Genomic DNA, 14,949 nt, shown 5'->3' with positions numbered 1-14,949 from the left:
TGAGGATTCACTTTACAGCTTTTTTCAAAAGGTAGCCCTCTTGAACACAAGAGTAGTCTTAAAAAAGATATCCACAATTTCATAAAACAGTTTTGCTCTTTGCAGCAACTCACTTCATGAACTGCATTTGACATTTCCTACTTCTAAAACTAATGAAACCTCTGAGACACTGACTGCATATAAATTGAAAATTACACTACTTTTAGAAAAATTAGCATCAACATTTCTTACAAAACATCCTGCTATTTGAAATGATACTCAACAAGTTCTAAAACCAGGTTTCTATGTTACAAAATCACAATTACAATGAACTATGTTTGAAAATTCACAACACCGTCAAAGTTTACCAAATGTTACTATGTTATTTTTACAATATTAAAGAATACAAGCCTTCAGACTTCCTGCAGAAACACCAGTAGGCTATAATATTAGTAAATATGAGCCCCCAGACTCAGTGCTGAACCACTGAGTGGGGAGCCACAATATTAGTGACTACGAGTTAAAAAACAAACAAACTTCAAAATAGTCACTTATAATTTTCTGATAAATGTTCATCAGGTCCAAAATGTTTTTTGCTGACAGGTTTTCATTTTAACTGAAAGCTTTGAAAAGAAGATTGTTTTCATCAAACAAATAGAAAAATATTTAGAATTATAATTTGTTCTTAAGCTACTGAAATGTGATTTCTCCAAATAGTTCAATCTACACTTAATGAAATGGATCAACACACCCAAGCCAGTAAGGAGCTTGCCCCTGGTTTCAGGGTTTTATGTTATCATTATACAAAGTAAGTTACTAACTGATTATATTCTTGTCTCTAGTAACGTTCATTGGGTCATTTTTAAGATCATGCTCTGCATTTAATTTTCTCTTCAGTTTAAGTATAGAATCCACTTTTTAACTCTCTTTCACTGTTGTTGCAAACTATAATTGGTATTTGTTGTTTACAGTATATGAAAAATGTTTCATTAGAAATATTTCCTGTCTCTATATGTTTGATACATTACAGTACTTTCATTGCTCAGTTTCCATTCAGTTGCATTCAAAACATATCTAAAGTATTACAAACAACAGTATAAAAAAATGATGCTGATGCTACAAGATATTTAAAACAACAAATTTATATATTTTTTAAACTTTTTATCCTCCACATTGTTAAAAAACAAACTTTAAAATATCATATCAATTTTTTCATATCAAAACGTCATGTTGGCTACAGGTTAAATGATTACAACAGATCACTTTGAATACAAAGATTAAAGCAGTCAAACTGAACTGAATATTTAAACAGTATTCTTACTTTGTAGCTAATAATTCATTGTTTTCCATGATCAGGTTTTCCACTTCCTTTCCCATACCTGAAGATGGTTTCAAAAAAATATTTTGTTAAAACTTGAAGAATTTTATATCCAAAACAACACAAAAGTTCAGGAACAAAAATAAGTGATTTAAACACATATGACACTTCATGAGAAAAGTACTAAACTCTGAAGGAAAATGCTTCATGGTTGTTTTATATACATAGGAAGTAACAATTAATATAATATCTAATCAAAACAAGCTACCTAATTAGACAGAAAGTTAATCAGTATAGCTAATTAAATATACTTCTCTTAATATGTGCTTAATTATAATGATAAGAATGCATTGTTTCATCAGTTGGGTACTTTCCCTTAGTGTTAATGTTATATCCATGTTGATTTTATTCTCTGTTGATCAATCCTGGAGCTTGAGATACTTAATACTTTTCAGTGAATACCACAGTCTGAGTTATTATGTTACATTCTGATGATGTGAGCTAGGATTTGCTTTTGTTGAATTTATTTTGGACACCCTTATTCTTCCATTCAACTCTCTCATTCTGTAAAGTTCATCATCATGCAAGGGCACTATCTGAGACCACAAAGGCAAAGCAGTATATGAGGTGAAAACATGATCAGAGAATGCACTAAGGATTAGGAGGAACCTTCTCTTAGACAAAGAACTTTCATCAGCTATCAAGACTGAAAGATGGCTTGGAAAAACTCCATCTATTGAGGCTCCACTCCTAATGGTACTGTTTCTTGTTGGATACAGGAGACTGGTCATGGTGGTTTTCTCAATAGAACTCATTAACCACAAATTGGTTTGTGTCAACAATGGCAAGAGAGAGTGGTGAGATGGATAAGCTGGCTGCAAAAAGTCACAATGCTATTACAAGGAACAGCCAGCATCTCACTGTGATTCTAGAGATCTTTGGGGCAGTCAGGAGCCTTTCCCATTGGCAAGGCAGACTGGTGACATACTGAAGTAGCATTCATTGGTTGAAGTTACCACAGAAGAAAGGGCATGTCCTTAACATTGTAGCATTCTGCTCCTGAATTTTACTGAAGACAAAACCTTTGTCATGATGCACATCACTAGACTTGTAGAGGAACATAAGCTTCCTGTGAACACCCAGAACACCTGCTGAGGTTGAGAAGCCTGTAGTATTGCTTGTCTGCAAATTAAGGTGATGATGTGAAATAGATGAATTTGCAGGGGATTAAGGAGACAGCAAGAGAAGACATGGGCAATATTGTCAACAATTTTAACCTAGTTGTTGCATGGAATAGATGAATTAAGGCACAGGTAGTGCAAAATCTGATGCTGACTCTATATGGTTCAGAGGTTGGCACTATGGAACATTCGGAAAAGGAACAACTGAAATAATGTTGTCAATGAGTTGCACTTTCATTATAAGGCCTTTGAAGAACCAAGGGAGAAACAGGGAGAATTTAAAAACTCAAAAGTGAGGACTCCAAGAAAGCATAGTCTAGAAGGATGACCTAAGAAGATTGCATTGGAAGGCATTTCTGAGTATACCTCATGTGATTACAATGAGACAGTAGCTTACTGAAGGGCTTTGAGTGAAACCGGGTGGCACCACATGGGTCACAGAGGTTGCTTATCTCTTACAGAGGAGGTTTCTCAGGTGATGCAGTGTAAAGCCATCACATCAAACTGTACACTGATACAGGAAAAAAAAAACTGCAACTGTGTAGTCTGCTAAAAAACAACTTCCAAGGTTTATGATGGCTCAACTGATGTTTCCATTGACAGCTCTTCCAGCTAAACTGGAGTAAATGCTTCAAGATGCCATGACAAATCTGCCATGGTTCCAGTTCCAGATGGGACAGCATGACTTCCCAGGTCTAACTACAATGTTTGCACCACCTAAGCAAAACGTATTGGGCTAAAGAAGATGCCAAGAGCATGAAAGAAAGAGTGAATGGATGTGGGAATGTTGCAATGCAAGATTATTGGGTGCAAACAATGTTCAGACAAATGTTAAAGAATTTTCAGGAGATGATTACAGTAAAATATGCTGTAGGTTAAACTAGTAAAACCTGAGTTTACTTCACCCAGCAGTCAGCTTGCACCCTATAGTATGGTGGCTGGTTTGGACAACCGTGAACCTGGCATTGCATGGCACATACCAGTAAGTATACATGGATATGAAGCTGGATTTCTAATGAATACTGGAACTACCTTATTTGACCTTGCTGTGCATCAGATATTACAAAGGAAACAATCATTTTAATCAATTAGCACAACCTTTGTTACTGCATGTGTTGACATGCTAAATGTGAAAGGAGAGAAATAGCTCCAAATTCCTCTTGGCAATGTCACTTGTCAAGTGAAAGTAGTTTTCTCCAATCTTGGTTCATGCACTGGTAACTTAAGGATGGAACTACTCTAGAAACTGCCAGACAGTTTTACTTCTACAAAAGCTGGACTACAGTTAAGCAACAAAACCATCCAGTGCCAGCCAGATTAGGTCCAAGGATAACAGACGTAATGAAGTAGTGATACTGCCAAACATGCGAGTTGTTTTCTCATATGTGCATTTTTGTCGACTGATATGGTGAAGCAGTTTTCGTTGTTTATTTTTTGTACGGAAAGCAGGTATGTTTGCTCAAAGAGTTATCTATCCAAGCACTGTTGTTGTACTAATGCCAGCCTTGTAATTAGGAACATGCAATTGGAAGAGTAATGGTATGGTAACAGAAACCACATCACAGCCAATGTAGCTCATTTTAGAATGAATACACACCTCAAGTCTTTATCTGAGGATTGTGCTAACAATCTGAACTCCATACAGAGACATGAATTAAGTAACTTTTTCAATGAATTTGCTGATGCACTGTGAGACCAGACGACCAATTAGATCATACAACAAATACATATCATCACATACATGCAGGTGACCTGTCTGATAAAACCACCATCATGCATATCTTGCTATATATATGAACCAGTCTATATATACTTAATTATGTACGTGAATGAGATATAGACATGAACACAATTTTTGGGGTAAAAAGTCACAAAAAGCCTGTTGTCAGGGGCCAGCAGGGACAGAGGATTAGCTCATATAGCAATATAAGCACAAACCTATGAAATTTATTTGAAATAGACATTCTGTAGTGCTTGGGGGGAAGCATATTCTTGCATTAGTGGGGTTAATCCATTGACCATGAATACTGTAAAGTGGAGTACATATACTACACCTGGTCTAGAAATATTTTCCAAGAAAAGACTGGGCTGTAACCTAACTGGTTATTACACTTAAACTATCACAGATTGAAGTTTTCAATCCTGACTTTAGTTACATAAGATCAGAATTCTTGACTAATATCTTAATTTCAACCTCTGAACACCAAAATAAAAAGTCTGATTTGCATAAGTTACTGAATTAGAAGAGGACTTCTTTTTGAAAGTCCTTAGGAACTTGACCTTGCACCAGTGACACCAGGGAAACCCCAACAGAAGAAGAACAACTCTAGAATGCTTTAGACTGCACTGGGTTGACTAAATTGTTGACAATGTTATTGCCAATCTCCTTGTTACCAGCCACGTGCCTTTCCCATTCATGTACTTGCTTGAGGAGTCAAGAGCCCAGTGCCACAAATGTACCAACAACACATCAAGACACAACAATGTGGTGCACCATCGCATTTCAAATCATCAAGATGCCTTCCCATGACTGTATTGCCTAAGAAGAAGATGGCACCACCTTATATCAGACACTCTAAAGTCTCACCCTCATATGGAACATTGATTTCTTCACCAGATATCATCATTGGAGGAGTTAGAAAGCAAGACAATGGAGATAACACAGTCAAAACCAGGCTGCAAAGTAGCCCAAGTTGTGGTTTGTCGGAAAGTCTTAGATCAGTGATGTAGAAAAAAAAAGAGTTGGTGGGCAATAACCATTGGCAAGATGGGCATGAAGAGGCTAGAGATGCTTCCAAAAAAAATCTACACAGAAGGATTTTAATAGTTTTCTGTCACCTCTCTAGAGGCACAGTTTAGATAGTGATGTATTGTATATGTATCTGTATTTTTTGTTCTTTTGTTAATTTCATTAAGCTCTCAAACTATCTTTTATTTAATGTAATTAAGTTCTGTGTTGAGCATTATTTTACTAAAGGTTTCTTTATACACTTTCATCTGGTTTTATGAATGAGTGTTATTCTGCATAATGTGAAAAGGAAAACTTGGATAAATGATAATAAAAAATAAATTAACATGTCTAAATGAATGATTACTTCTAGCCTAATTCCATTGTAACATGGTCTTTACTGCCTGATGAAGGCCATCTGCTCGAAACATCACACAAAATAAACTAGCAAAAGTTTTCATTTGGACGTGTTTTATGTTTAATTTCATTTACTTTGAGATTTCAAGCTTTGTAGTATATTAAGTTTAAATTTAATTCTGATTCTCTATACTATTTCCTTTAAAAAACATGATTTTATTTCATTTATGTTGTAATTCTTTGGTTTTTGTCTAACAATTTTAGATTTTCAGATTTGTAGTCAATTCTGTTTTAAATTTTTTGTATGTGGTTTTATTGTTTTATAAATTTTCATTATGTATCCATCTTTATATCTGTACAGGTTTTGTCCTTTAACATTTTAGTTATTGTTGTATGAAAACAAGTACCTCTGTATTTTATTTTACTTAGATCATTTTGAGTTGTAATTATATTCATGTTGATAGACCATTTGTTTTTGAACTTAATGTATTTCATTTGAATTTTGTAACTATTTAATGTCTCATTGTTGAATTTGTACACATTTTTAAAAATTATTGCTTACAATATTTAACACAATTTGGTTTGCTTCATTTAAATCTGATATTTTGAATTGGCTGTTGGAGAAGTTATATTTGAATAATGTATTATGTCATTCTACAGAGAGGTCATACTTATTTCAAGGGGTGGCAAAGAGACTTGTTAGAATGAGGTGGGGTTTATCTCCCTTGAAAATATGTAATGAGAATGATTATTGACCTGAGATTGTGTGAAATAACACTAAAAGCATAATTTTTCACTTAACGTACCAGCATTACTCTTGTTGATGTCTACATTCTATACATGTTATTCTGACCTGGAATCAATAGTGGACACTGAAGTACGTGTAATGCAACAACAATACTTTGTTTCTGTGTTAATAAACATTTGGTTACATTTGTATACTTGTGTATACTTTTTTCCTTTTCTGACTGTTATTTCCTGACCTTACAAAGTAGTACTTGATACTTTTCTGTACCTTTATACCCCAATTTGCTTATTTATATAACTTAAAATTACTGATGTTTATGTTGTAGACATACCCAATGTAACCACAGAAAAGTTTGATTAACTGGTGCTTAACAGTTAATACCCATATATATAGTTATCCCACATATCAAGGACGTTATGTTTTTATGTTGTTTATATAACAAAAATGAAAAACAAAAAAACATGTTGGCAATTCTGTATTTTCTGCAGAATTTCCCTAAGGTTTGCAATTTTCACAACGTTTCAAACAAGTGAAATTACTTTATGACATAAAGACTACTAAATCGTTTTACTGTTCATCTGCCATGAATTAAATTCATATCATCTTCTCATCGAGTATAGTATGACATGTTTACAAGAAGTATAAACATGCAATGTTCAAATTAGTAGAATAATTCCATTAAACATGAAACTTATAAAAAATAATAAAATTTAGGATGATCATTACTTTAAACAGAATCTCTGGAGCTGAAAAAAAACAATAACTATCTGAAAACAACAGATAGTTTAAAAGGAACCGAGCTACATTATTAGGAACAGATTGTGACATTTAATCTATCTTAAAGCAGGTTTACAGTTTCTCATTTCATCTAAATATATTATGATTTAACAAAACTTTTATGAGTAAAAAGTTGGACAACACCTTTCCTATTTGAAGAAATTTTTCAACATTCACGATAAATAAAAATATTAACATTAAAAACATTTTTACTACAATCATATAAAAATAATTTCATAAATCTAACTAATGGTACAACTAGAATTAAATCTATTTTATTTGAAATAGGTTTAACAGTTAACAATGTAATTTTGCCTACAGTTTTAACAATAATTATTAAAATTGTTATCAACAGAACAGAATTTTTAGTAGCTGAGAGCTATTTTGGAACTAATAGTGTTTACTATCTAGAAGCTGAAGAAGCATGCTTACCAAAAAAGTTGTCAGTAACTATTGTGGGTGAAGGAAAAAAAGGAAAAACCTTGTTAATTGCATTTTACAAGCAACATAAAATGCAAGCAAGTTGAACAGAAACATACAGCAAAAATATTAATACCATATACAATGAATCATCATTAAAAAATACCACAATAACTTATAACTTGATTGTTAACAGAACTCTAAATAATAACTACCTTGTTATTATAGAACTTAAAACGTTTTTATTGTTGGATATACAGAATATAATATTCATAGTTACAACATTGTTGTACCTGATGATGCCAGGTTAACCTGACAAAATGTTGTAACCATAAATATTATGCTCTGTATATCTGACAATAAATAAATTCTAAGTTTAACAGTGTTTACAACAATATCACCCATATTGTAAAGTGTACCTTACTTAAAGAGAAGTATTTTTGAAAGTACATAATTAATGTGAATTTACCAACAAAAATGGTATAATGGGAGATAGCTTACAATCTTCTGACATCATCAATATTGTTAGTATCGAAAGATGCACAAATTTACATTATCAAACTAAAGCTACATGTATTAGTGACAGAAACTGGACAATTAGTTAAAAGTAAACACAGAAACTTTTACTTAATTGGAACTTGTAATAATTATTTGTTTTTAACAATAAAAATTACTAACTTAGAAATAAAACCTGTGTTTATTAAAAATTGTATTATTTTTTATTTGGACGTGTTTCTAGCTAGACAATGTGTTGTTTACATAAAGAAGAAAAATTAAGTAATCAACTATTTTAAAAACAGTTTAAATGAATAGCTTATAATACAATAAAATATTTAGATTCAAATGTTTCTCTAAAATATATACATAAGATTTTGTTAGTATTGTTAAAACTACAGAATTTAGAAGTTAGTCCACAAATTATTTAAATTACTTTACTACTGGCCAATCAGCTTGAAATATTTTCTAGAATGGTAGATGTAAAACAACTGTCCTAAAGTGAAAAAATACTACATAACTTATTTCATATGTTAAAAATACTGTAAACATTATGTATTAAAAAAAATAATGTGGAAAAATACATAATAAATACATAATATAAGGAATTAAGCCTTGGTAGGTATACATTACAATAATATAAAGAATTAAGCCTTGGTAGGTATACATTACATAATATAAAGAATTAAGTCTTGGTAGGTATACATTACATAATATAAGGAATTAAGCATTGGTAGGTATACATTACATAATATAAGGAATTAAGCATTGGTAGGTATACATTACATAAGGAATTAAGCCTTGATAGGTATACATTACATAATATAAATTAATTCTTGGTAGCAATCATTACTTTATATTAACACAATTTTATATAAAGTTCTTCAGTTCAGTGCTTACAGAGCATTAAAGTACTAAAAAAAAGGCCTAATAGACTGTTTCTGAAAAATATCCTTTCACTCTTATTCTTTATAAAACTCTACACTATCATAATATAAAAGTATATTAGCATTTTAAGCAAGTTTTCATAATCTGATACAACTGTATATTCTAAAACAAATGATACATGGATATCTAGTTTTTAAAAATTTCTTATAACTTAAAAGCTGGTATTTACTTCTTATGCCTATCAAAATAAGAGACAAATAAAAATATCCTAAATATTTGTTTCTTTGAGATAACTGTACATTTCTCACCCTTCCTTGACTGTTCATTCTCTGTTTCACTGTCACTGTCTACAAACAGTATGGTAGTGCCAGGAAAAAAACAACATGCACATCAGCAAGTTACACCATCAATCAGAAAAAGAAAGGAGAAAAAAATATATTAAGCATCATAAAAACCAAACAGAATTCCATGCTAGCTGGTCTACTAGCTTTGTGTTTTACTAAGAAAACATTTTCAAGGAAGTTATCAGCTACAACATATAACTAAACCTTACAAATACACTCAAACAATCAATGTTTTTAGTTACACAATTTAAAACTTTATTCTGAGACCGTCAATGGTCTCAAAATAGATGCTATACACATTTCCACCTACAATCACATCATCCTCAGGAGTGTAAAATCAAAAACAGTGCAAATCATACATACTAAACCCATTAGTCATGCCATCTATGTACTTTCTGACTTATCAACCCTTCATTCTTAATCGAGATGATTATTTTTTGTGTATTTAATTATACTTATAGATTCTCTGATATTTCCATCCATCCTATCATTCAGTTGGGCCAAATAATATGACTGATATGTCTTATATGTTCCATTGGTGCACTTTTTTTTATTCTGTAATTTCTCTTATGTTAATTTCTTTTAAACTTATTTTAGTATGACTAAAGTATACACATTCACATTCAATTTTGTAAACACCCATTTCCTCCATTTCATCAATTACATCTTTAGTTTTATTTAATATTTGACTAATTTTATTCAAAGGTTCATAAATCAGAAAAATAGTTCAATTTTGTTTTATATAATTCTGGCCATAAATCTTGCCTATGAAGAGTCTTGGAGCTAGTAGAACATTAAGAATTATATTGGATGAATCATTCCTCAATTCAACAAAAGATACAAATCTTTATGATGATCCTTGATAGCGGGAATGGCTTTCTCTTTACCGAGTAATGATAACCTACTTGTAGAATTACATCTGTCAAAGTATGAATTACTTATAAATATCCATAAATTTCCTTGCCTGTAAATGAAAAAGAGTGAAGGATGACAATGTACCTTTTCTTTACCCCTGATCTAGTAAGAAAGAATAGTTTGCACGCACCAATAGGGTTATAGTGATGATAACATAACATTGCCATGTTAGCATCAGGAGAACAAACAATAACTGTATCACAACCATTGGCTTTGGAATATGTACGGTGTAAGCATCCTTGTATCAGTTTTCTTGTGGTAGAGAAAACAACATATAAAATATAAAATTTTAATGAAGGTTAACAATATCCTTACCTGAAAATGTATTTCTTATACTCACCTCTTTACATAGAATAGCTTGATTCCTTTGTGCATCTGCCTAAGAGATTTGCATGCCACTAACCTGAAGCTACCACCCAAAAAATTTGTGTTTAGCATGAACTGCGCAGTGAATGATTTCATCATCATGTGATGATAGTCCTACACCAATTCAAGGGTGATATAATTTCCTCACACAGTACTTCTCCCTAAGTACTTGAGCTTGAATTCTTCATTCTTAGATGAGGCAAAAAGAAAGTGCACTTGAAGAGGGGAGGATGGGTGAGAAGGTGTGCCGAGATATCTATCAGAAATACATTTTCAGGTAAACAAAATGTTAACTTCCGAGACAATACCTCACCTCCTCACACAGAATAGCTAGAATCTCACAATGAAATGGTGGAGTGGGTCGTGCAAAGATTAAGCCTAGATGAGCTCCTTTCAGAAAGTGTCTGAAGGGAAAGCTCTTGGAATGTGACACCTAATGATAGGAGCTCCATAGGGGCACAACTATGAGAGGCTGAATTTCGTCTCGATCAGAGTTGGGATGAGCCGAACCTTAGCATGACCAGCCAGGCACTAGAACACAGGCAGTCAATGAGCCAAGAAGTGTGGTATGGTTAGGGTAAAGAAAAACTGTTCTATTGCAGGAATAGGATACAACCATACTTCTCAACATATTGTGCTTTACACAGTCAGTGAGAAACTGCCCAAGGTCCACCACCAGCAGCTGGGAAGAAGGGAGGGAGAATTTATATTGGAAAGACCTAGAAAAGTGCCTAGATCCCCACCCGACACCTGCTGAAAAGGTCATTTACTGTATTCAATGCAATTGAAGACTTCATAACACTATTTTTAAAATCTAGCAAGCCTGAGCCAAAGAAGTGGGCAGCCACCTGGTGGGATCATATAAAAGGGAAAACAGCAGGAGACAAAACAGCTAGATGATGAAGAAAATGGGAGATGAATGTGTGCAGAATCATTCACATGTCCACCTGAAGGATCCTGTCCAATGGTGGGCAAAAGTGAAGTACAAGAGAGTGAGATGAAGCTGATGCAACAAAATGTGTAAGAGCCTGCTAGCATCTATATCCAAGGAAGTACACTAAGTGGAGGAATTGGCAGATCCAACCTCTAAGAGTATAAGAAACGAGGCCCTTCGACAAAGAGGGGTCCCAAAAATGAAACGTACATGCCATACACTGAACAACTTGAACTAAACACAGATGATGATGCAATTCTGAATGAGCATAGAGGTGAGAAATTGAATAGAGGGAGACGGGAGGGAGAAAGAAAAAAAAACAGTCTCCTTCCCAAGCAGCCAAAGTCTTAGGAAAAAAAAAGGCCTGGTCAGGGTAGAGAAGTAAGTATGGAAAAAGAAAGTGCAAGAAGCATCAATAGCATATACATACAAATGATGATGACCACAGGTGAGAAGGAGAAGGAAATATGCCTTCAGGAAAAGATGATGTACGGAAGATGAAGTCAATGTCTCGAACATAGGTAAAACCAAATTAAGGTCCCAATCAAGCATGGAAGTAGGATGAGGGGATTGGTGAAGAAGGAATAATATGAACAAAGTGAAGAGGGCAGTGGAAGAAAAACTTGGCAGTAACTAGAAAGGCAAAATGTTGTTGGTAAAGCTGTTTGATAACCAGCAATGGATGAAGCCAACAATCCATGGATGGAGGTAAATACCTATCAGAAAAACATTTTCAGTATAGAAAAATTATAACTTCTCGTACGGTACTTTATCTATTCTCACATAAATAGCTAGAATCCCACATTGAACAGGTGGATGGATAGGTGTGAAGGAAATCAAGAAGCATCCTTTAAACGTATCCAAAAAACACCCTAAAAGGGGAGGTCCTCATAGTAGAGGATCATATGTGGGAGACTGCACCACTTCTGTACCAAGTATACTCTTTTCCCAATGTGGAAAGAGGTGTCACAGATATTGGAAGAAATCGGGAGGAGCACATCCAAAAGGGAGAGAGCATTGGTTGGATAAAGATCCAAACCACATGATCTTGGAATCTCAATTCCATAGAGTACATCATTGTGGTTGAGAGTAAAAGCATGTGCCTCTAGTTGTAGAGTGGCTAGGGTGTGACAGACCGTCAACTACATCCAAAACCGAGGCCATAGCGAACCACATCCACGCAGGGGTATGATGAGGAACATACCATTGGTAAATCAACTACAATCCAAGACCCAGCCACCAATAACCAACATCCATGTAGTGGTAGGAAAGAGGATCATATTGCTGGCAAGTCAACTACAATCCAAAACCCAGCCATCTGGTGGAGGTAGGAAAGAGGATCATACCATCTTCACCTCAAGTTCATGAGACCAGAAGGAATCGCATAACCCTTCCCCCAACCTATGAATAGGACACATGATAGCAATGTTAGAAATTGATTAATTGAGCTGGGAACCCAACATCCAGCATCAAAAAGATGTCTGTGTAATGTAAGCCATCTCATTCAAAATCAAAATGACAGGAACCATGCCAAGCACAGTAACATTCTCAGAATAATAAGAACATTGAGGGATAGCAGAAGGGGAAGAACTGTAGTAATCTGCAAGTACCTCCACCATGATCCATAACAAGGATGGAGAAACAAGAGTATAAATGAATGAGAGAATAGAGACATCTGTAATAAATGTGTGAGGACTTATGTTGTTTGGTTCAGCTCTAAATCCAAAACCCAGCCACTGGCATCCACATGGGGTAAGGATGAGGGATCCCAATTGAAATGGTGAACTTCAATTTTGATAGTTTACCCCAATGTTACATAATGGAGGACATCTCATCAGCATAACACCACCGCCCTACTTTCAAATGGTTCATTAATACATTCAGGAGGATGCCTCCTCAGTCCACCACCCAAGTGGCTTGGAACTGGAAAGTGGTACAAACTCTCAAGCTCCACTACAAGAAAAAGGGAGAGAAAGCATGGTGGAGAGTCCAGAGGAACGACAACACCTAAGACAGTGCAATGGGTGACCACGAAACCCTATTTTGGAAAGCAAACCATAACGATTTATTCAATACAAGGCATGGCAGGGATGGGCAACTATCCCCTTCTGCTTTACCCATAAAGTCCATGGGTGAGTACATTCCAGGATGGGCATATTAATGAGGCAAATATATTACGAGGATAAACCTACAAGCAATCTTGTGGAACACCCCATCTCTGCAGTGTGCATTTAGTGGCCATGGAGCTCTAACTGTTAAGTCATCATGGCCTTACACTGCAGCTTTTACTAGTTTAAGTATACCTGTACAGGCACGACTTGTCACAGAGATCTGAAAAGAAAAAAAGAGGGACATGCCCCTGAAAAATAAGACGTATATATACTAAAAAGTAACTTACCCAGTCACAGTCTCACAAAAGAGTGAAGGATGACAACAGGTAGATGACGGTACCTTGACAATGAAGAAACAGCTACTCAAAGTATAGAATGGGAGATGAACGTACGAGTCCTACTGCTCAACAAACAAAGTATCTCCAATGGATGACAGGTTTGATATGCAGGGAAAAGGAAAGGTGCATGACTGGAGTGAATATACCAGGAATTGATGATGAGATGATGGATATAAGGAAGAAAACACCAATCAAATCCAAGCCCAATGGGTCAGAAAAAAGGGGAAAAAAATCACAGACAAAGCAGTGGAGTAAGGGAAGGAAATAGTGGGAGATGGATTTAGAGGAAAAAAATCGTGAAAACAATGAAGTAACATCAAGAGAAGGGGAATATAATGTGAAATGTGTCTAAAACAAAAAAAAAACAACTGAGATAGGCCTAAATAATTCTGCAGTAGAGGCCTGAAATTCAATCCATAATAAGGTGGAGGAGAACTGACAAAATCTAGGCCATCTGAAATGGGTTCAGCCATTAAAGGAGGAAGGTGAGTAACATTGGGAGTAGGTAGGGTGGACCCCAGCCAACACAAATAAAATTAAAGGTAAGAAGAATAAATTATAAATTAAATGAAATAAATGATAAGAAATTTGGTAGTGAAAGAAACATATGTAATACAGGTTATATGTTGAAGAGTAACAAAATAGTTAAATGAACTAATGATTACCTTTTTCAGCATGGGCTTGTAACCATTTTGTTCTTGTTATAGTTTTCATGCTATAACTTTTAAATTAGTAAGCGCATGTTAATGAAATTTGGCAGATTATCAGTAAACATTACAATGCTTTCATACAAAAAAAAATTTTTTATAATGTCTTAAGGTTCGTACAGCAATGTTTTTCTCATGCCTTTTTTCTTTTTGCATGTTGCCTATCCAACAAGCAAAATAATTTTCATTTTAAGATTAAAGATACTTTTGTGCATCTGAAGATTTTCAATTTTCACATGCGAAATCTTTATAATGTCCAGATAGTTATCAAATGTTTTTGAGAAAAACTTTATATTTTATCTGTTATTTTCAGTAACAAATCTCTGTAACCACCTTAAAATTA

General features: G+C 34.2%; 1 protein-coding gene across 16 annotated transcripts in view; it reads right to left on the bottom strand.

Moving 5' to 3' along the window:
• Positions 1–14,949, bottom strand: part of LOC106469206 (C-Jun-amino-terminal kinase-interacting protein 4-like) — a 107,101-nt gene that overhangs the window by 60,086 nt on the left and 32,066 nt on the right. For 7 of the 16 annotated variants that reach the window (XM_022397642.1, XM_022397641.1, XM_022397640.1 and 4 more), the window contains 3 exons: positions 9,191–9,238; positions 7,521–7,538; positions 1,301–1,358 (listed from right to left, as the gene is read on the bottom strand). In XM_022397642.1, coding sequence (XP_022253350.1) covers positions 1,301–1,358; positions 7,521–7,538; positions 9,191–9,238 — 124 coding nt within the window. The remainder of the gene's footprint in view (positions 1–1,300; positions 1,359–7,520; positions 7,539–9,190; positions 9,239–14,949) is intronic. The other 9 variants (XM_022397644.1, XM_022397649.1, XM_022397653.1 and 6 more) reach the window with 4 other exon arrangements.

This window comes from Limulus polyphemus, unplaced genomic scaffold, assembly GCF_000517525.1.
Source record: "Limulus polyphemus unplaced genomic scaffold, Limulus_polyphemus-2.1.2 Scaffold3355, whole genome shotgun sequence".
Taxonomy (NCBI): Eukaryota; Metazoa; Arthropoda; class Merostomata; order Xiphosura; family Limulidae; genus Limulus; species Limulus polyphemus.
This window is presented reverse-complemented; position numbering and strand designations above follow the sequence as displayed.